The sequence below is a fragment of the Drosophila suzukii genome, chromosome X (genome assembly GCF_043229965.1).
Source record: "Drosophila suzukii chromosome X, CBGP_Dsuzu_IsoJpt1.0, whole genome shotgun sequence".
Classification (NCBI taxonomy): domain Eukaryota; kingdom Metazoa; phylum Arthropoda; class Insecta; order Diptera; family Drosophilidae; genus Drosophila; species Drosophila suzukii.
Window position 1 is genome coordinate 17,539,662 of NC_092084.1, and position 22,249 is coordinate 17,561,910.

The 22,249-nt window shown below is 37.9% G+C and overlaps 1 protein-coding gene across 5 annotated transcripts in view; it reads left to right on the forward strand.

Annotated features, from left to right (window-relative positions):
* Positions 1-22,249, forward strand: part of Ten-a (tenascin accessory) — a 169,324-nt gene that overhangs the window by 123,233 nt on the left and 23,842 nt on the right. For 3 of the 5 annotated variants that reach the window (XM_065868155.2, XM_036819892.3, XM_036819893.3), the window contains 4 exons: positions 553-699; positions 986-1,193; positions 3,571-3,597; positions 18,742-18,861. In XM_065868155.2, the coding sequence (XP_065724227.2) occupies positions 553-699; positions 986-1,193; positions 3,571-3,597; positions 18,742-18,861 (502 nt within the window). The remainder of the gene's footprint in view (positions 1-552; positions 700-985; positions 1,194-3,570; positions 3,598-18,741; positions 18,862-22,249) is intronic. The other 2 variants (XM_065868156.2, XM_036819894.3) reach the window with 1 other exon arrangement.

Sequence of the window (22,249 nt, forward strand, 5' to 3'; positions counted from 1 at the left end):
TTGCGTCAAATGCTGTCGTGGCACAAACAAATAAAGCCAGAAAAAAACAGAAAACGTAAAAATGGGGCCAAATCATCTATCGTTAGGTTACGTTTCGTTGGGTTTTTATGTTTGCCCAACATTTCGCCGAGTGTTCTGCCGAAGGTTAACTGCCACTGAGAGTGAGAGCAAACATCAACATTATTTTTATATTCATGATGTTGACTCGCTGAGGGAAGTGGAACGGTTTTGGGGGCTGGGTTTTTAAATGGAAACACCCGTGGAAATGGCGGTGGGCAGGGTGTTATCATTCAATTTGAAGCCCCACTCGATCCGGACAGTTTACTCTTAATTACAGCGAACCATTTGGCACAAAAATCCCAGGCCGTTGTATAAAGTGGCGTACAAAAGTCGAATAGATGGCGTGTTGAATCACTTGATAAGGAAATTACTCTAAATCGCAAGCCTTACAGAAGGGAAAACCTTTTTTTTTATAAGCCTAAAAAAAGATTTAATATAATGTAGATAAACTAAAAACAATATAATAAATGGAACAATTTTTACAAACCCTAGCTGGTTGCGAAAATGGATGCTCTCGACATGGACAATGTACCCTGGAAAATGGCGAATACCGCTGCGATTGTATTGAAGGATGGGCTGGAAGTGATTGCTCCATTGCACTGGAACTTAATTGCAAGGATAATATCGACAATGATGGCGGTGAGTTTAAATTATTAAGGAAAAAGTAAAATTCTAATAAAAATGCTTAGAAAGGTGTCTAAAAGTATGCAGTAAAATTGTTGTTTCCGGATCTAAAATAAATTGTTGCATACTTTTCAGCATTTTTATAAGTGATTCAAAAAACCTATTGATTTCAGTGGCACGTTAAAGGATTGTGATGTACAATCAAATTGAATTAACCCTTTATTATTATTTGTTGTTGTTTTTAATATAAAAGATGCCCCGAAAAAAAGTGTTTCTAATAAATTTCTTACCCTTTATAAAGACGGTATGACCGACTGCTCAGACAGTGAGTGCTGCTCACATCCCGCCTGCTCGGAGCACATAATGTGCCTGTCTTCCAACGATCCCGTGGAGGTCCTTCTCCGGAAACAACCGCCCTCTGTGACCGCTTCCTTCTACCAGAGGGTCAAGTTCCTGATCGAGGAGAACTCCGTGCAGTCGTACGCCCACATGGACGAGTACAGCGAGAAGTAAGTGATTCGCCCTAGAACTAAGCCCTAACTCGTAGCGCCCCTATATCTACATAGCCTATATATACATATACGTATGCGTCTGACTCTTAGTGCGCAGGGATCCCAAAATGACCATATATATATAGTATATAATAAGAGGGCTTGCCATTGAGCGACTCTTGAGTTTCCTTCCTCAGTTCAAATCTTTTTCGTTACTAGTTCGATCTTTTGAGTTACGTTTTTGAGTTGCAGACGGCGATCGTCACGCGTATATCTGAAAAATATATACAGCGACGTTTCGGTCTGCGATTGAGAAATTTTTCATTGGAATTGCGTTTGAACTTTTTCCGTTTTCGGTTATGTGAGTATTCTTTAAACTTTACGGGTGCAATGAAGGGAAAAAGCTCAAATTTATTCTATATGAAGTGTATATATGTGTATATAACCAGATGCCCAGATGGCTCATCTGACCACCTATATATACATATATGCCATATTTTTACGTTATGCTTTAAAAACAACAAAAAAAAAAAGAAAAAAAAGAATGTCTTTATGTTTTATACCAACTTCAACTAAACACACTGCCAGTAGTCTCAATCAATCAATCAGTCGAAAAAAGAAAAATCAAGAAGAAGCAAAAGAAATGAAAATCTAAACCCATTCACATTCCCACAATCCCGAACGCCTCTCTCCCCTCAATGAGTCTATCATTTATGCGCTGAAAAAAGAAAAGAATATTGAGATGAGAATGTGAGAATCTCAAGTCAAAACGTTGAATTTTCAAAGTTTTCTTTTCTCTCGTTCCTCTGAGTTCTCTTCCCCACCGTTCCGTTTCCACTTCGATTCGTTTTGGTAATACTTTCTTTGGTTAATCCTTATTTCTCCTAATTTCTGCCACAACAAAAAAGAAAAAAGAGGAAAACGAAATGACATTTTCCTAGTTTGAGCTTTTTCTTTTCTTGCCCGCCTGGGAAATGCCAAGCCAATGAGAAGAATCAAACGCTGATGATGACTACTTCCAGCGCGAAAAAAAAGAAACCCGAAAATAAAATATATATTTCCATAGTTTTCTCAAAAAAAAAAAAAAAAAAGAAATTACTTACCATCTTCAGTTGATTGCCTTGAGTTTTGGGGTCCACCCCGTTTGCTTTCCATTTAATTTCCGTTTCTTTCTTGCCGCCTCATTTCTCTCATTCTCTCGAACTCTACATGGAGCAAGAAAAATCAGAACTACTTGATTAGAACATTACGAGAAAAGCGACAGTATAATGATAGCACTTCATTGAGTATGTGTGTTGTCTAGTGTTAAACCTCCTTGTGTTCGTCTTACCCCAAAAAAAAAAAATATACAAAATATAAAAAATAACCAAAACAAATGATATAAAAAATCTCCCAAAAGTTAGGCCTCCATCGATGAGTAAGTGATCGATCAGATCGAGTGTAAAACTAAGACCAGACCTAGTTACATTATCGATAGTTAACTTTACATTTGATTTGCTTTCGTTTGGTTTCTTAAGCGAAGTATAGTCTGTCATTGTATCTATGTATAACCTATTTAGCGTGTCTCTTGAGTTGTTGCTATGATTTCGATTCTGATTTGAAGACCCCACCAAAAAAAAAAATGAAAAAGAAAAGAGAACTACGCCGATGCCAAGACCAAGAGGAGAGGATCCCCAAAAAACTGAGGATGACCGATGAGCGAAATTGATTTTGAGTTTCTTTTTCGTTTCTGTTTCCGTTTCGGAGTTCCCCGTTCCCCCAATCGTTTCGATTTCATTTCGTTCCGTTTCGTTTCGTTTCCCTCCGTTCCGTTTCGCATTTAACCAACTAACCATACTAAACCAACCAAGATGATAAGTCAGTCAAGCCCCCAAGATGTCTGCCGATCTACGTCTCCGTCTCTGTCTTCGTCTTCGTCTCATCATCCGACTAAGTGTGTTCGTCAAATGTGTTCTTTTCCGTTCTTTTCTCAGCGTGTCGTTTCCGTTTCGTTTCCATTTCCGTTTCCGTTTCGTTTCTCTTTGGTTCACTAAGCTATGAAAGTACAAATCTCCACCTTTAGGTATGCTAAAAGTAAAACCAAACCAAAAAAAAAAAAAATTATTACCAATTGTTAAGCAATATCAAAGTTTGATCAATTCGTTAACGAAACGCATTTTTGTCTTTTGATTTCTTTTTTATTGTCCTGTCAATTAATTGTGTACTGTCCTACTCTGTTGCTGTGGCTCGATACCTTCATGTTGTGTGCTAAACCAAAACCAAATACCAAAAATATCAAATCCAAATCAAATTTCAACACAAAATCAAAATGCATTTCCTATATGCAAATCAAAATCTAAAAAAAAAATCACAAAAAATAAACAAAAATCCTACGTTTCAACCCGTGAATTTGTAGTCTCTTCTGGAGCTCGTTCACACCTTGGTAAGTCGAAAATAAAAAACACTAAGAAAAAAAAGGAAACACAGACGTACAATTTTTGGGTACTCCAAAACAAAACAAAAATCTTTGTTACAGTCGCATCTTCTTCAGTTGATTCGGAATTTTTTAGTTCCCCTCATCCAAGCATCCAATCGATCCATTGATCCATCGAATCCACTTATCCATCCACAGAATGCATCGATATTTGTTTGTTCGCTTTCGGTTTTTGTTCCGTAAAATGCATCCATAAAATCACACACGATACTTTTTGGTTCACAAAAGTAGGTGGCATCTCTCATCACCCCTTTTTCGATCTCACACCATATTTCCCCTAGCTTAAATCAGCTGTAACCAAAGTCAGGGAACTTAAAAGATACCAATCAGAAATTTAAAGAGAACTTCAATAGCAGTTTTTGCAAATTAAATTTTCTTAATCCTTTTTGGCAATTCAATATTAACACAACGTAATGTATTAATTAATTAAAAAATATTTCATTGAACAGTCGAAAGACCATCTTTATCAGCTTAGTTTTGCATTCATTTAAAAATAATTTAAATCCAATCAATACAACTTTGTATCTATTGGCCAAGTTTTTTCTGGCAAACTTATAGAATTTCTTTAATGTCTGATACCAATTGGCTTTTGAATTGATCAACATTTAAATGCCCCACGGCTGTAATTGCATTATAATTGTACCAGCACCTATCCCATTCGCACCACCCCAGCATATAATGCCATTTTGTTGATTTTAAATTACATTTCAACACACACAAAAACTGAGAACCGCAAAAACACAGAGATCGAAAAGTCAACAAATCATTCATGTAAATAAAACACGACAACAGGAGGAGTGAAGACAACAAAAAAAAAAAATAAATAAAAAATTAACGACGGAAAAAATGCATTCATAATTTTTTATCTCACCAACACACCAGCACGCACACTCGCAAAAAACCAGAAAAAAAAATGAGAAAAATATAAACACATGCATATCAAGAGTATGTTTTCCATATTTATTTCCATATTAATTTTCATCGTTTTTCGTTGGCATACTTTATAGGGCAAGATGAAAGAACCTCGATATATATATCCACATATATATATATATAGATAAATAATTGTATGTGTTATGTGTACCGTGTCTATATGTGTATTTAGTTTGATTTCCGATTTGTGTTTTTCCTTTTGCCAATCAACCATCGATATTAACACTCATACTAACCCATTTAACCAAAACGAAAGTCATCGGAATATTATTGTTATGATTTTTACCTCTACTCCACTCATAGTTTGGCATGTGAGCATATTTCGAGCAGAATTTTGGTTGATTTCTCCCGATGTTCTCCACTTCTCCACTTCTCCATCACGTTTTCTCACTTTCTCTATATATGTATCTCTCACCACAAATCGCCCCCGATCGTTATTTTATCCTTATTTTGGTTTTCCATCAACGAAACTCCACCGATTTCCTCCCTCATCTCTCTCAATCAATCTCAATCTCTTGATCTCTTTACGTCTTTCGTTGGTATCATTTGATTTTTGATCAAAGCTTTTTATGGTAAACAAATCTCATCAAAATGTGAATCACTTTATCAGTTTCCGTATCGATTAATATCTCTGTTGATGTTTTGTTAACCAAACGAAGGAATTAAGTATACAAAAAAAAAAACAGAAACTCGTTAGGACTCCCATCCAATAAAATAAAATGTAAACCCAAAGGTCAGCAGCAGAACAAAGACAAAGAAAGATCGAATCAAAGCTAATAAAAATGCAAGTAAAACGAAAGAAAATATCTGTATATCCTTATATGTTATCACTCAAAAAAATAACAAAGAAATGAAAAAAAAAACATCCCTACAAAACCCCAAACGTATCCCTAAATGTCCTAATTGTCTGCGTCTAAACCATTTGTTTATATGTTTTCCAAATACAACAAAACTCACCCAATCACACACACACACATCCACACGCATCCACACATACATCCATCCGCTCCAACACAAATCAAATTCTTCATTGAAAAAGAAGAACCAAAAAATCAAGTTTAATGAAAGCAAAACAAAAAATTAAGGAAGAACAGAAAATTCTTTACAAACAATTAATAATGCAAATTATTCCATCAGGTTTTTGCGTTCTATTTTCGTTTTCCGTACTTTAATTATACGTTTTTGTTCGTTAAATATATGTATATATATATTTTCAAACTGCCAATGCAAATACTATTCTTCGGAATGCCGAAGTTCTAAAAATGCCCTTGCAGAAGTCCCTTGAAAATAAATTAAAACCGGGGTAAACCTTAAAAAAAAGTAATGCAGTGTTCTATACACTTTATTTGGTCTCAGTTAAATATGACCAGAGAAATTTAATGATGTGCTAAAAAAGTATCAAAGAATGTGTCACCATCATTAATTGTGAAAAAGTGTTAATGTGCGGGTATCAATGACAATAAAAAAGGTAGCTATTAAGTTAATGAACGGGTTGCTCTGACAGTTATCCGATCATTTTGTGACCCCAAATGAACACCGTAAATTAACTGATTTTTACTGCATTAATTAAGTGGTTTTAACGGTCGAGGGATTAGTCAAACTCTACTTGCCACTGCCCCCCCAAAAAAAAGGGATTAAAGTTGGAGTGCAACTTTGCCTTTAAGCATTGCTATTCTATGGGGACTATTGCTGTAAAACGTTGCCTGCCACCGCAACTCTATTATAATGCATTTGCCTTGACTCGAGAAAATCGGTAAGAGGAGAAAATATCAGTCTGGAAAATACAAAGAATATTCGAACGTGCACTAAGAAAAATTATTCAGGGATAAAAAAAGTAAAAAAAATAATTTAGGAAGAAAATGTTGGCATTAAATACAGTTAAGATTCGCTTAAAATATATATTATTATTATATTATTAAAATGTTTTTTGATATAGTTGAAAAGAAAATTTAGAAGGCAGTCAGGGTTTTTAAAGATATTTAAGCGTTAAAAAAGTAAAAAAAAAAAGAATTCAGGAAGAAAATGTTTGCAATAAATACAGTTTAGATTCGCTTCAAATATATCATATTATTATATTATTTAAATGTTTTTGATATATTTGAAAGGATAATTTTGAAGGCAGTCAGGGTATTTAAAGATATTTAAACATTACCTTTAACTTAGATGTAGGATGATGTAGGATGATGTTCAATACCAAAAGTAACACTATAAAATCTGCTCCACATTTTCCAGAGAATCAAGATACAACAAATACTGTTTGATTTAAAAATGTTAAATTAAAAAGCAAAATTTTGAAATAGTTGTTGGAAATTTTTTACGTTTATTTCTTAGTCTCAAGATAGGCTATTTATTTTTCTCGGTGTAGGCAATAGGAATATGGTTTGATTTAAAAATGTAACACCAAAAGGTAAATTTTGGAAATAGTTTTAGGGTATCTTTAACGAAAATTTTTTAATCTCAAGATAGGTCAATTATTTTTCCCGGTGTAGCCAAGCGGAAAAAAGCAGATGATGATGATGCCATGGAAATTGGGTGACGTTGTTGTCGTCGACGGGTTGCTGTTTTCCTTGCTGCTCCGATAAAGCGAAATCCAAGTAAATGCGATACGGGCGTGTCATGACTCCGGGGGGCGTTGTTTAGTGGGCGTGGCTGTGGGTGGTGGAGTGGGTGGTTTGGGTGGTTTGGGGCGCCGTTGTCAACGTCTTCGTCTTTGGCATTTTGGGCCGTCTTTGTCTGCCGTTGTGCCCTGTCTCTCTCACTCTCTCCTCCCTGTCTCCCTGTCTCCTTTTCTCTTTTTTTTGCTTTGTAGTGCTCAAGTGGCATCGTTGAAAGGCATGGAAGTAGGGGCTGGGGCAAAAAAAAGGGGGATGGAACAAAGGTCCATTGTGAAAAGTTTTCGCTACTTGCAGCGGCAATGCAAAAACTGTTAACAATAGAAATAATACAAGAAGTTGGGTGGGTGGGCGCCAGCAGGACGAGGCAGCAAGGAGCAAGGACCAAGGACGAAGGACGAACAGGAAGCAGGCATAACCAGAACGGAGACTTGGCCGGAGTCAAAAGTTGAGCAACAGCAACAACGTTGACTAAAAATTAAACAATAAACAATGGCGGAGCGACTATAGATTACTTCCTGTTTTGGCTGCCATTTTGTGGGGGGTGTAAGCAAGCAGCAAAAAAAAGGGGTAAAAAGCAGCCAAGAAGCGGGTTAAGAAGAGGCCGAAAAAGGGGGTTAAGTGGGGGGTTGGCTAAGGAAAAACTCCCTCCTTTTTTTTTGTTTCTCATACCAACTGCCTCGCTGACTGACGGCCTGTTTAGGTGTGGCTAGTTGCCCGCTTAAGTGGTTTTCCCACCAGCCCTTTTCCGCCACCTCTGCATTTTCCAGTCCCCCAAACCCCCCTTGGAACGCCGCCCCTGCACATTTGTGTATGCAAATCAAGTTGTCTGCGTCGGGCTAAAGCTAAACTGATTAGTGTCAACTTGCTGGCAGTCATCAAGTGGCTGCTGGAGAAAGTCGGTGGTTTCTGGGGGTTTCTAGGGGGCGGTGCAGGGTGGTTTAGGGTGGTCCTGGTTTAGAGTGGTGCAGGGTTGTTGCTGACAGTTGCTCGGTTGGCTCCCCTTTTCCCACTGCTCTGCTAAGCTGCTTTTTTGCGGCTCCTGCTGGCTGTCAAGTGTCGTAAGCAGTTGATCCTTGATCTTGTGTGCTAAAACAGGGAAATGCTAATGCTACAAAGGATGTAGGAATGTAGATACAAATAGATTATATGGCGAACAAACAGAAATCGTGGTAGTTCTTTTTCAAGCGAGGTGTATATATATTCCATCAACTTTCTTTAAAAGGGTCAATATATTATTCCCAGTTCTCAAATGTTGTGGTTTTTAATATTGTTAGAAGTTATTGATTAAAATATTTATATTTAAGCAATGAAAAACAGAACACCTCTATAGGTTTTACAATTTTTAAACATTTTGTAAACAATTAAGCCTATACGTGTATCAAACTAATCTTTTTCTTTTGTGACATTACCTCTCGAAAATTTTTTAGAATATTTAGAGATATTGAAATATACCCCTGTTTGTGACTAGTGCCATAATTTTTATGAATTAAAATTAAAGAATATATAAAAAATAGAAAATAATTTTTGTAATACGGTAATACTTCTTTAAGATATTTTTGTGTATCCTACTTTTGTACCCTTAAACTCTAATGTCTATGAATTTCTTATTGTCAAATACTTGATGTTTGACCAACCTCTGTTATTTCAAAGATACAGATACAAATAATATCTGGATGTTGGTAAAACTGCCATAAGATATTTTTGTGGATTCAACTTTTGTACTCTTAAACCTATGATATTACTTCTTGTCAAATATTCATTGTTTGACCACCAAAAACCCCTGTTATTTCAAAGATATTTTCCGGGGAATCTCACATCCCTGACCCCTCGCATCTGCTATATATTTTGTGGCCCCGCTCAGTTTTTTCACTTCAAGTTGCCAAGACTTATGGGAAGAGATACATCCTGAATGTGTGGCACATATATTTGTTTGCCTTTCGCTTCTGCTGTTGCCGTGCATTCGAATGCAGATATAGTGGATATATATAAATTAAAAAGGCGCCAGTCCGAATGTTTTCACAGGCAGTCGCAGTTGTCCTTGTTGCGTTTTTCTGGTCTTATCAACGGGGCCATTGGCTGGACTATGGCTTTACCGGAATTGTTATTGTGCTGGCGGTGCTCCTCTTATCGCCATCCGCTCGCCTCAAAGGGTAAAAAAAACGAGAAAAATCCACTCTAGAAAAAGGGAGGAATTTACAGCGTACAAGTTGCACATAAACCAAAATTAATACCCATATAAGTTTCAAACGGTTCGAGCAAGCGGTGTATGTGATAGCGGAAAAAGAAGGCAAAAAAGGGTTAAGAGGAAGTGGAAGGATAGTTAACCCGCTTTCGGCCAACAGCCTGTTCTGGTCAACGTGGCCAATAGAAATGGCCAAAACACAACTGGGCAAACAAAAAGGGCAGTAGAAGAAAGAAAGCAGAATGAGTATCTGGAAGATAAGAAAAATGCGAACGAGCAATGCACTTCAGGTTGTTAAGATGATATATGGTAGTTAAACAGGAATCTAAAATGGTGATATTTAAAACAAATAAAGTTATAACCAGTTAACCATGTGAAACATTTTCATATAAATAAGATTTATCAGTAAATATTCTAAAAAACATCTTTATAAAACATGAAAACTGGTACTTATGGGATTAATGTCATTATATAACATATTTGAAGTAAGGCCAGCATATTTGAATTTCAAATCATTTACCCCTGTGAATAGCTAAACATTTTTATATGGATTAGATTTAATCTAGTAATATTCTATAGAACATCTTTATAAAAGGTACAATGTGATGTTTTATAGAATATAATACGATTATATAAAGTATTTCAGGGATATTAAAAAAATCAAGTTGTAATCATGAATAGCTGAACATTTTCATATCAATTCGATTAAATCACTTAATATTCTATAGAACATCTTTAAAAAAAATCCAATATGATATTTAATGGATTAATACGATTATATATAGTATTTCAAGGATAGCCGGAATATCAGACCTACCCCGATAATGCTTTCCAGTTAATTTCACAGAAATTCCCCTTTTACCCAGCTCCTTTGTAAATATTCTGAATTCATATGTTGCACATATATTCGCATAAGCCCTATATGTGTACATCGCTTGATCGCTGCCAACTTTATGCCAAAGTCCATATATCCACGAGCTCCTCCCTGCCATTCTGCCTTTAATTTTTTTTATTTTTTCCCCTCTTATTTTTTTTTTGGCATCCAAAGGGAAAATGGGAAAAAACGCGACGAGAAATTCGCGGAATTTTCGCTGCAGTCGCACAAAAAATGTGGAAAAAAGCAAATATGTCGACGACGGGGCCAAAAGGAAACATTTGGGGAGGTAGTAGTAGTAGTAGTTGGCCATAGTTATGGTCTGCGGTCGACGGCTTCTCCACAATCCTCGGGATCCGTATCCATATCGCATATCCCATAGCCCATGGCCCATAGCCCATGGCACATATCCCTGTGTCGTCCTGTGTGCACTCAATATAATTTAATATTTTTCGATAGCGCAACACAACGGCAGCTGAAAGTAATTACTTTTATGTGAGATTAGATATATTTATGTGTTTTTGTGTGCCCGCCGATATAAAGCCAGTTGCAGTTGCAGTTGCTACAGCTCTGCTTGCTAATTCGACATCAGCACAAAATTGTTAATGGCCTGCGGCGGGGCAGCTGAAAAACCCCCTTGAAAATCCCCCTGAAAACCCCACCCCACCCATGGCCATAAGTTTCCATTGAGGGGGCGAAATGGTGGGTAGTGGGTTTACATTTTTGTTATTCTTCTGACGGTCGTCGTGCGCCGCATTTAAGTGAAGTGCAAACTGCAGCAGAGCTACAAAACTGGGCTTCGTGCTACTCCAGTCCACCGATGGCAAAGTGGGCGGTTGTTGTACGGATAGACCACTGTAATGGCTTCATATAACTATAAAATGTATAAGCCGTGTTCCATTGTGGCGGCGACATGAGAAATGAGTGGGTGGCGCTGGTTGCATGCGGCCATTGCGGCAAAAGTTGATGAAAACTGTTTTGATTGCGGTATAAAATGAAGGCGATACCGAACCAGTAACCCCAACCCTAACCCATAGAGAAACCCCGCCCCCTCACGGGTCCTGAATGATTTTGAGCGGAAATGGAATGAATAGGGGTAGTCCTATCCCTTGGAGCAAAAAACTAAAGGAGTTGCAGGCAATTCTTGGAAATATTTTATTAACCTCGATAGCGCGGTGTTATTTCTACAGGGAGAGAAAATCAATAATATTCAGGGGGATTATTAAAGGTTTTCAGATAGTTAGTAATCTCAAGGTTTTACTCTCATAATTCTTATCAACCAGATGGTTATTCTTTATTTTTCAAAAATTTATACATCCCATTAAGTTATTAATATTATAATAAACAGTTGCATTATGATATAGCTATAAATATAAACTACCCTTGGTCCAACTTGATAATTATAATAACCTCTAGTTAATGGTTTTTGTTGAAGATTTATAAAGGTTAAATAAAAACAGAGCATTACAAGTTCTATACAGAAAATCATGCGCGATAGATTCCTTTACTCGGTTTAAAAAGTTAAAGTAATATGTATTTTATTCCAAATTTTAGATGACTACTTAACAAATTTTTTTTATATTCCCCCTAAAACAAATTTTGGATCCGCCACTGATAGAAAATATATAATCCTAAAGCTTTTGTTGCCAGTCCTCTTTTCCCAGTGCATAAACCCTTAAGTGAGCATTTTCCTTAACCCTTTTTTGTTTATCTGGCCTGCGCTTTTTTCGAATGGGAAAAACATTCGATCCATTTCCATTGCATTGCCTTTAAAGCCAGGTGGCAAAAGGTGGCAATTGTAATCTTCTTAGGGACAAAAGTGTCATGCAATCTACTGCTCTGACCCCCAAACCCCCAACCCCCTCTACCACCCCTCTGGGTTTTCCACCCAACCACTGGATTTTCCGGAACCCCACCACACCTTCCGCTTTTCCCGGTGACCAGGGAATTTCCCAGTGAAATGCTGCCAAATGAAATTTGTTTTGTGTGCATCAAATTGAACAGCCAAAATGTGGAAAGCGTAGATATGCTTTTCCGGCAAGTGTGTGTGTGTGTGTGTGAGAGTTTTCCGGTGCACCTGTGTTGGTGAGCTGGCAGCATTAGCCGCCAGGTGGCGCCAGCTAATCTGTAATGAAAAACTGAACGAAATGGAAGGAAAAACCCCGAAACTAAATGGAAATGTTGGAGCCAATGAATGGCATTTTATGCAGGCGGGTTTTCCCAACCACCCAACCACCCCCTAATTTTGCCCGAGTTGCTTACTTAAAGCGACGACACATGGCATGGCATTTACATATCGTCTCTATCTTGGACTTATGCCAGTTTTCCCCCTCAGTTTTCCCTGCTGTTTGTGTGCAGCTTTTATGCAAATTTACAAAGTGCAAATTACACGCTACTAAAGGTTTTCTTTGCTCTCCTATCGGACGGTGTGTGTGTTGGTAAATGGCAAACTTAAAAATGCTATTCAAACTTTTCTATACACGCCCCGGCCTTTGTGTGTATGTGTGTGTGTCCCTATTTCAGCTCCAACTCTCCAGTCCACACCTTTTCCACACACTCGCACACCCCCACAACCACTCACACACCCGCAAACACACCCCTTGCAATTTTCCGTAGAATCGCCCTGCAGCTGCTATTTATTTAAAATGTGTAAGGATTTTTTTAGACGTCATCTTCGTACGATGGGAAAAGCTGAAAAGTATTTAGTTGCAGTTTGAAAAAAAAAACAAAATTAATATTGGCAACAGGGGAACTTTTTAATATTTATCAAAGGGGAAGGTAAACTCATGGTTTTGATGGTAAATCATATTAATACCATTATTGTTAGACATTTGGGTAATTTGATTCACTAGCTAGGGAAAATAGTATGCTTTTTTAAGGAGAAACACACGGTATGCCAACCTAAGTTAAATTTAATTGAAATATTTGAACCTTTAATCTAATTAACATTTTCTTATAACTAATATACATATAAATAAAGAGTTTAAATATTGAATATTGAACTTTAGATTTCATAAATCTTTAAAAATATTTCAAAGAAAATGTATTTAAATCAAATTTCCCCAAATCAAAACTGCTGTAATTAAAACACAATGAATCATGAAAGTTGTAGGCTCACTCCTTTCTCTTTTTTTTAACAAAAAAGCAATTGAAATGTGTCCATTGTCGGGGGTTTTCCCGCCTAAGTCACTCTTTTTACCCCTTTTCTACGCTCGCTACTTTCTTTCTGCCTTCGTCTTTGTCCTTTTTAGCCCGTTTTTTTTTGGTGTAATGAAAAAGATGCAAGATGCAAACAGGGGCGAGCAAAAGAAATGGCGAAAGTGCAGGAAACATTTCATCAGGCAGGCCAAACACACAAACACAAGCCTCCTCTTTAACCCCCCGGTGGCCCTGGTGGTGCAAAATGGTCTCATCTCTGGCATCTCGCTACATAAAGCACATTTATCGTGGTTACAAAAGCGTAAAAGAAAAGTGTGGCCCAGGGTTTTCGCCTGAAAAATGTTTCAAAAACTGTTTCAGGCTAAATGAACATAAAGCGGGCCACCGCAGTGAGTGGGCCACCCCAGGAACCACCTCCTTGAACCGAACCGAAACCGAATCGCCTGCAGTCCTGGCTTTGTTTTTCTTGCCAGCTTCCTCTGAAGGCTGCATCCTCGTGGGCGTCATGAAAATAAAGCCAAATTAAAATTATATCCTTTTTCTCTCGGTGTGTGTGTGTGTGGGTGTGTGGTTGTGGGTGATGAGGGGGTTTTACGTCCTTTTGTATGCACAAAAGTCAACTAAGTCGTGCTCAATTTTTATGATGGCAAGACGACGTCGCCACTTTGTGTGCCGTGGTAAGCCAAGTTAGCAAAAGGTGGGTGGGGTGCAAATGAATGGCAGCCAGCCGCTTTATGAATGGCCACAAAAATCCCACCACCCACCCCACCCACTTGGAAAATCTCGCTGTCTGCCAGGGAGTTTTCCACACTCCCCCAACCCAAAAAAAAAGAAAAAAAGTATCAAAAAGAAAAGAAATTAAATGCACTTCCTTTATGCCTTGGCTTCTCATATTTTCCAGCCAGCCCTCCCCCCCTGGGTTTTCCACCCCTCGCGCCCACACAATGCGCTAATAATGGAAGTGCACTTTTGACACAAAAGGTGCAGTGGCGACAATGCCGTCTCCTGGTTTTTGGTCCACTCTAGCCTTCTAGGCTGCCACCCCATTTCGCCAGCTTTTGTTGCTCATTCGCTGCAAGGGCGATTAGTCGGGGAAAATGGGTGGGAGAAAGTAGGGAAAACCCGGTGCAAAGGGCGCGCATCTTTTGAGATTAGAACATTTTTGTGGCATTGCTTTCACTTCATCGAGCGAGATTGCCTTGCCTTTCTTATATAGATATATACATATATATATTTCGATCTCTTTCAGTCTGGCTTATCCATTCACTTTGGCGGGCTAAATGCCTTTATTGCCTCATAATTTTGAGTGGCCTTTGCTGATAATAACGATTACGCTTAGCTGATTGAAAAGAATGTCCTCGAATTCGCTGACTCACTGGTTGATTGAGCTTTCAAAATTTATGGGATTAAAATGGCTGAATTTTTAGGTTGGAAACTCTTCCCCAACATATTTAATATCAGAAAACTCACTTAGGGAAAATATGAATGAATATGTATGAATACGTCTTCTGGTATTTTGTTTGATATTTTTCACCTGTATGCTAAGGTACATTTATTAAAAGAATAATGCTAAAAGTACCTATAAATACTTTAATGTAAAGTTATTTAAATTTAACCCGAACATTACCTATTTATTAAATATGAAGCCAATTTCACTTAACGTTTAAATATTCAAATTAATCAATATTCAACTATTTAAACTTAGTGTTTCAATTTAATCGTTCTTTACTTAAAAGAGGTCAAATTATCCATTTCTAATTAGTTCCATACAAATAAAAAAAGGACCTAAACTAAAATTTTGGAATTCTAATAATTAAGGACATAATTATAATAAAGATAGAAAACTTCTTGTGTCAGCCAAAATCATTTTTCAACATTTTGGTATCTTGAACTTAAATATTTCTTAATTAATTCCCGTGTGTGGCTTTTTTTAATTAATTTCCAAATTTAAGAAACCCAAAGAAAGGCCAGCTGTAACACTTGGAAATTCACTGAAGCGATTTTCGCACCAACACTTTTTGGTAGCAAGTGTTGCGTATACGTAATGCGAACCCTTGAGGCGACTGCTCAGGCGATTTTCCCCCCTCCCCCACTGGCTTTTCCTCTACTGAATGCAGCATTTCCATTTCGATGGCAACAAAATCAAAGTGAAAAGTGTTCTCATAACCAAATCAAGCCGAATTGAATTGAATGGCAGCGAGACGAAGCAGGGCAAACAAAACGAAATGTGCTGAGGACATTCGAGTGTCGGTGGCGTATGAGTGATTTACCTGGCCAGCCGACACAGGAGCGGGCCAAAAAAGGTTCCTTCTTCTCGAATGCAGTGCAAATAAATCAAATAAATAATATATGAAACGAAACGAATCAAATGCGGAATAAAAATCAATGGCACTCACCACTTCAATGACTCGTAATATATATATATTATATATATACATTTATATATATATATATTTGTAGAGCGCACACCCACTGAACAACTAACACATATAAAAAAATACTTATACCCATGCAATTTGCTTTTGGGTTTGATTTCACATAAAATGTTGCTTCATTGCATCGAATTGAGGCAGGAAAAATAAAATTGTGGGGTAGAACACACGTCTTTTAGGAGGTAGGGGGCGGAGTAGGCGTCGTCCACACACACACATACACTACGAAAAAAAAGGAGACCTAGTTGGGCATGACTTTTGGACACGGAACCTCGGACTTTGGTCAATTGCAATTAGAAGTCAGTGAAGAAGTGCGCTGCTCTCCAAGAATGCCAATGGGCCTCAGCCCACTCCCTGGCGACCTTTGCCCCCTGAAAAGTGGCCCCTCTCCCCCCCTGAACCCACGCCCCTGTTCGCTCCTAATAAAAATGCAACTGGGCACATAAAACTCTGACCCAAATACTGTACATTATGTGTTTATGTCTGCTCGGAAAAAAGGAAGAAAGTATAAAGAGGGGGGCTGTGGGGGAAAGATGAGAGGGCGGAACAACAGTAAAAGGGGGGTTACAGGGGCGGGGGGACTGAGAAATTGCAACACTTGAAAACTTGAAAATGTTTTCGAGAACTTGCGCTGGCACAAAAGTTAAAAGAGGCCAACTGCAGTCCTCGGACTCTGGAAATGGAGTGCCAGGGGAGGGGGGCGAGAGGCTGCACCTGCTGAGGGGGGGGGGGGGAAGGAAAAACCCACACCCCTGTGCAAAACCTCCAACTCTGCAGTAATTAGTGCAAACAATTGCGCTCGTTTCCGATATCCTTGGTAACTTTCCCAAAAAAAAAAAACAAGAGGAGCCCTCTCTGCGAACGCCCCTGCCTTTTAAGGCTCACTGCGGCATTTTGTTTCAAGGGGCGTCTGGCGCTCTGAAGAACTTGCCCAAAAGATTTTATATATATATTTTTGAAATACACCAAACCCGGGCACAGGGACCCCTGCTGTTTTCCATTTATTGAAAATATATAAAGAATATTTTGTGTGCTCCTTTGTCATAATAAATTGGCAAACTTGAAATCGGATATCGGTGTTCCGCCCCCCCCATCCCCAACATTCGCGGAGAAAGTGACAAAGAAAGCGGGTTGCCATAGTTTCTTCTCATTATATGAAAATGGAAATGTGAATGGAAATGAAAATGATTTTGGGTCGCGCAGCTGCGTCCTGCGTCAATAGATGTGGGGGCCGTGGAGGGTTAAACACTGCCAGAGGACACTGCAAGGGCAACTGGCACGGTTTGCATTTCGACCCGTGGAAAAGTATCGCATTTCCATACCGGACGACAATCGATTTTCCTTATCGGGTCAAATGTTTTTTGATTTCCAGCAGCTTTGTGCTTTTTAGTTGGTTTCACTTTAATTGATTTTCAGTTGATCGTTTTTGGCCTTGTTAGCCGTTAGCCGCATCTATCGAATATCGCAGTGAATCGCAGCAATTGCGATATATATCGAAATGAATTTTTTGAAATAGTTTTTTTCCCTAATAATAATTATTGATTATTGCATGCATTTTCGAATATGTTTACCGAGCGTTGGTGGTGCTAAGATCGGTGGGGAAAGTTATCGATAGGCGAGTTATATAATCAGTCGAATTTCTATTACTTATGACTTAGTATTAAACAAAATTTATAATGATTACACACATATAAGGGGTACCTTTTATCGATGTTTTAATATTTATCGATAAATACGATTGTTTCGTAACAATGTTGATTAATTTTAATTTCTTTCACGCTCAACTCTCCAGAGGAAACTTATACCGAATGCCTTCGATAACATTCACCCACCAATCGATAAACCATCAATCGTTGCACTACCCCCCTTTTCCCCCGTTTGGTCGCAGCTTCAATTTAATACCGAAACCAACTTGAAATTCTGATGAACTCGCTGAGAAATGCTGGAGGATTCGATATATATTGGCATTCCAAAGTCGGGACCTGAATATACCCCAACCACCCCACATTTTCCCACTCCACAAGCTGCGTGCCAAATGCCATTTGCACTTGCACCCCGGGAGAAGTACGAACTGGGGGAATCCAGCCCCTTTTCCTGCTCGTCCCCTGCCCCCTTTTTTCCGTAGCTCATTGTTGGACATTCATTCGATTCATTCCACACACTCGAAGATACACATCCACACACCCAGTTCCAATAATTGAATTACCCAAAGCCAGGCAAACACTTTGAGATTGTCCCGCAAAGAATTCCCCAGGAACACACACACACACACACACAGACGGACTGCAGTTGCAGATACAAATACACAAAGATACCGGATACTAAGATACAGATACAAAGTAGAAAACGCATTCCTGGCGACAAAACTCTCAGAACTCTCATCCCATCTCATTCTCCGTCTCGCTCGCTCGCTCTTTCCGTCTCTATCTCTCTCTCTCTCTCTATTTATACATACACCCCTTAGATAAATACAAATACCTATACATATGCATACGAAACATAGCTATATTATATATATATACATATATATTTATATAAATATTTCCTCAAATTATTGCATAACTTTTTTCGGTTTGTCCTTAGAGCCAAGTGCTGAGAAAACAATCGAGTCGCTTTTCAGTTTTCCCATTCCATCAATACAGACAATTGCTCAATGTTTTCTTCACCTTTTCAAAACGTATGATTTCAACCACAAAACTAAATTAGAAACCAACAGAAAAGAAAAGAATCGACAAAAGCAAAAAAAAAAAAATAATTAAAGAAAAGCAAAAACTCGAACGCAAATACTGCCAAGTAACTAACATATATATTTTTGTCTTTTGCAATAACCCCAATTACCAAAAAAAAAACCTAAAAAACTTCGACGTGTGGACTCTTTTGGATTGGAAAACCCCATAGCCGCGTTTCGGTAATGCGAGGTCAGGTGATCACTCCCCAAGGACTGGGCATCGTCGGCATTCGAGTTTCCGTGGATCGCGATTCCCGATTTGGATTCACCCTGACTCGTCAAGGAGGATGGTGAGTAGAACCCCTATATGATCTTTAAATATTAAGTAAAACTTCAAACGAGGTTATAATTCATAATATATACTATATAATACTATTACTCAAGATCTAGCAAAGCTCTAATAATCAAACCTTATCTATAGAGTTATCCAAAAAAAAGTATAGATATAAATTCATATCAGAATTATTTCTTGGGTGAAATATATATTTTCTGTATTATTTACTAGGGTCCGTTAATTAGAGTTATTGGAAACAAAAAAATCACCATGAGGTAGTGAACCCATACCCATTTACTTGATATATATACCAAAAATGAATTTTTTTCCTCTACTTTTCAATTAGCAAAAAAAAATTAAAATTAAAAATAATACTTTAATGGACCTCTTTAAAAATAAAAAGTACAATCGTAACGTAATCTTGATATTTAAACTAAATTTTTTCGAACCACTTGTGGTTTTTGAATATTTTTTTATTTTTTTAAATATTTTCATAGAGTCAAACTTTTAGAAAACATATGTTTTAAACTTGTAGATACTTTACATTTTAAAGGGCACGGCTTAGCCTTGAATTAGTCCCCTCTCTCGACGCTCCACTGTACTCGTGTGTGCACGCCATATTCGGTAAATGCAAATTACTTACGTATGGATGAGTTCCTTCATCGCGGGGCTAGCTTTTTTCGTTGATTAAATTCTGCTGATGGAATCCGCCGATGGCCAGAAGCACAGTTGCGCAGCCAAAAGTAAAGACCAAAAAAAAATAAAAGAACAGAAAATAAAAGGTGAAGATACGCCAGCGAGGGCAAGATATCAAATTTTTAATTAAATCTTTCGCTTTGATGTGCGGCAACTTCTTCGGATCCCTGCGCCGGCGCTGTCTCCAAGTTTACACAAGTGGTTAGCATAATTAGAGCAGACCGGCCACAATTGGCCAGAAGAAGCCGCAGGAGTGGCTCAGTGTGTCTCGATGGCTCGGGAATTCGTAGAGAAAGGGACATTAGTTTCAATTATTTGACATTTCATTCGGATTGCTTTTTAAGCACAAATGCTCCGAGAACTTTTGCTCTAATTGAGCCCATCAAAGATGCAAGGACAGAATATTTTCTCAACTGTAAAAGGATGGCAGGATTCGTATCCTGCTGCTGCTGCTGCTGCTTCTGCTGCTTCTGCCCGCCCGGCAATCCAATATATCTAATATAAATATTTTTGCAGTTGTTTTTCCTTCTGTAAAAAGGATTTCCGTTTGCTGCCATCAGCAACATTGTTTGCCGTCCTTGTTGTTTTGCCATTTTCTTTTCCCCCATGTGTGTGAGTGTCAGTGTGTGTGTGTGTGTGTGTTGGCCAATTTAAATAAACATTTCGCACCCGAGTCTGCCTGATTTTATTATGGCCAAGCGGAGGAATACAAACAAAATCTGTGAAGCAGACAGACGAAACTCCGACTGTCTGATGATTATTTGTGTTTACTTTCCACACACACACACTATCGCCTTGTTTATTTCAATCTCACACACACACACACATTAGCCTAGACAAATATCCAGGTGTATGGCATATATGTAGCATATCTTTGTGGGCCAGAAAGGTAGATTTTTTATCTGAGACACGACTGTGTGCCCATAATTTCTCATTAGGCCAATGGCCAAGTAAGCGATATGTTGCATGTTGCTGCCTTGCTGAAAAACTGCAACAACTTGCTCCGTAAAGAGGTCCTTTCCTCAGTCCTTATTTATGTATTTTTATTATGACCATTTTTGCTGTTATTTATTTTTTGAGGGATTTTAAAGTTGTCCTTGTTATTTTTTATGTCCCTGCTGGCCTCCTTATTCCTGCAGCTAATGCTCCTGCCACGTTGCCACTGTGTGTGTTAGCTCGCAATAATTCCTGTTTATGTTCGCATTATTTTTGGCTTCTCAAGTACAGTGCTGGCCAGCGATTTAGTTACGCTTTTGCATTTAATTTTTAGGGGTTTTCTATAGGTGTTATTGATCGGCCTAAAGCTTCATTTTGATTTTAGGGGTACCCAATTGTAATTTTAATTTAAAAAAGATTTTATTTTCTAGGTAAAAAAATATTATATAGTTAATTTTATAAAAAATGTCAGAAAAAAATGGAAATTTTGATATAATATATTTTTTTTAATATAAAAAAATTTATTCCAAATATTTGTTATTTAAAATACATATCTTATGTTCAAATTTTAGTGGAACCGTCCTGTCCTTAAACTTTAAAATTAAAATTTGAATAAAATATATATGTTAGGAAATATTTTTTTAACTAAAAAAAAATCTATTAAATCAAAATTTCATTTATTTTAGGATTAAAAATTTGAATTTTATTATTTCCTGTGTACTTAAGTAGTAGCTATTTTCTTGAATTCAGCGTGGTTTATGTTATGCTGTTGCTAATGTGGCTGCTGTGCCATGTTATGCGGCCCAATAAGCAACAGTGTGTTGTTAGCGGGTTGCCATCCCCCTTATTTTCCGACCCCCTCCCCCTCATTTTCCACCCCCAGCCCTCCCATGACTTTCCACATATGTGTATCCTCTTACTTTTGGCCTCAGATTGCTGTAGCTGCTTCTTTCTGGGTCTCTGCTGCAGGATTTTATGGTTTTGTATTTATAATGTTTATTTCAATTCTATGCTTTTATTAGCCCCACCCCACCACACTCGCATTTTCCATTTTCCTTTGGTCGGGAGTTTTCTTGTTGCTCTTTTGCCTGGCTCGCCATTTGTTGTCCTGCTTAATTTTTTTATTTTTATTATTTTTTTTTCGCTGTGGTTGTTGCTTTAGCTGGCTGACATGCATTGTTGGTTGTTGTTGTCATAGTAATAAAGGTAATAAAAGTCATTATATTGTGCTGCAGGGGATTATCGTTGGCATTTTTTATTGCATAAGTATTATTAGAGTCCCCCCCCCCCCCCCCCCCTCTCGCCCAGCGAAACGTATGTCTTTATATGGGGGGTATATGATTTTGGGTTGTTGCCTCCGCTAAATGCCCTACACCACCCACTGAAAGACCCAGGAACCACCCGAAAACCACCCACTGAACCACTCGCCACTCCTCGCATTTCTCTGGCTTTTCGCTCTGGTCATGCTCATAAAATCCAATTCAATTACAAATGAATGAATGCAATACCAGGGCGGACTTTAGCTTTATACAGCAGCGGAGAAAAAAATAGGACCACCAACTATATGGAAGAAAAATATTATAGGTTTTAAAAGTGGCTAATTCCTTGTTTTTCCAAATATTTAATTCAATGTATATTTTGAGGTCATAAATAGTTTTTTGTTATAGGTTTTTAAAGTAACTAATTCCTTGCTTTTCGAAATATTTATTTTATGTATATTTTAAGGTTATAACCAGTTTTTTATTGTGCGTTTTTAAGGTGGCTAATTCCTT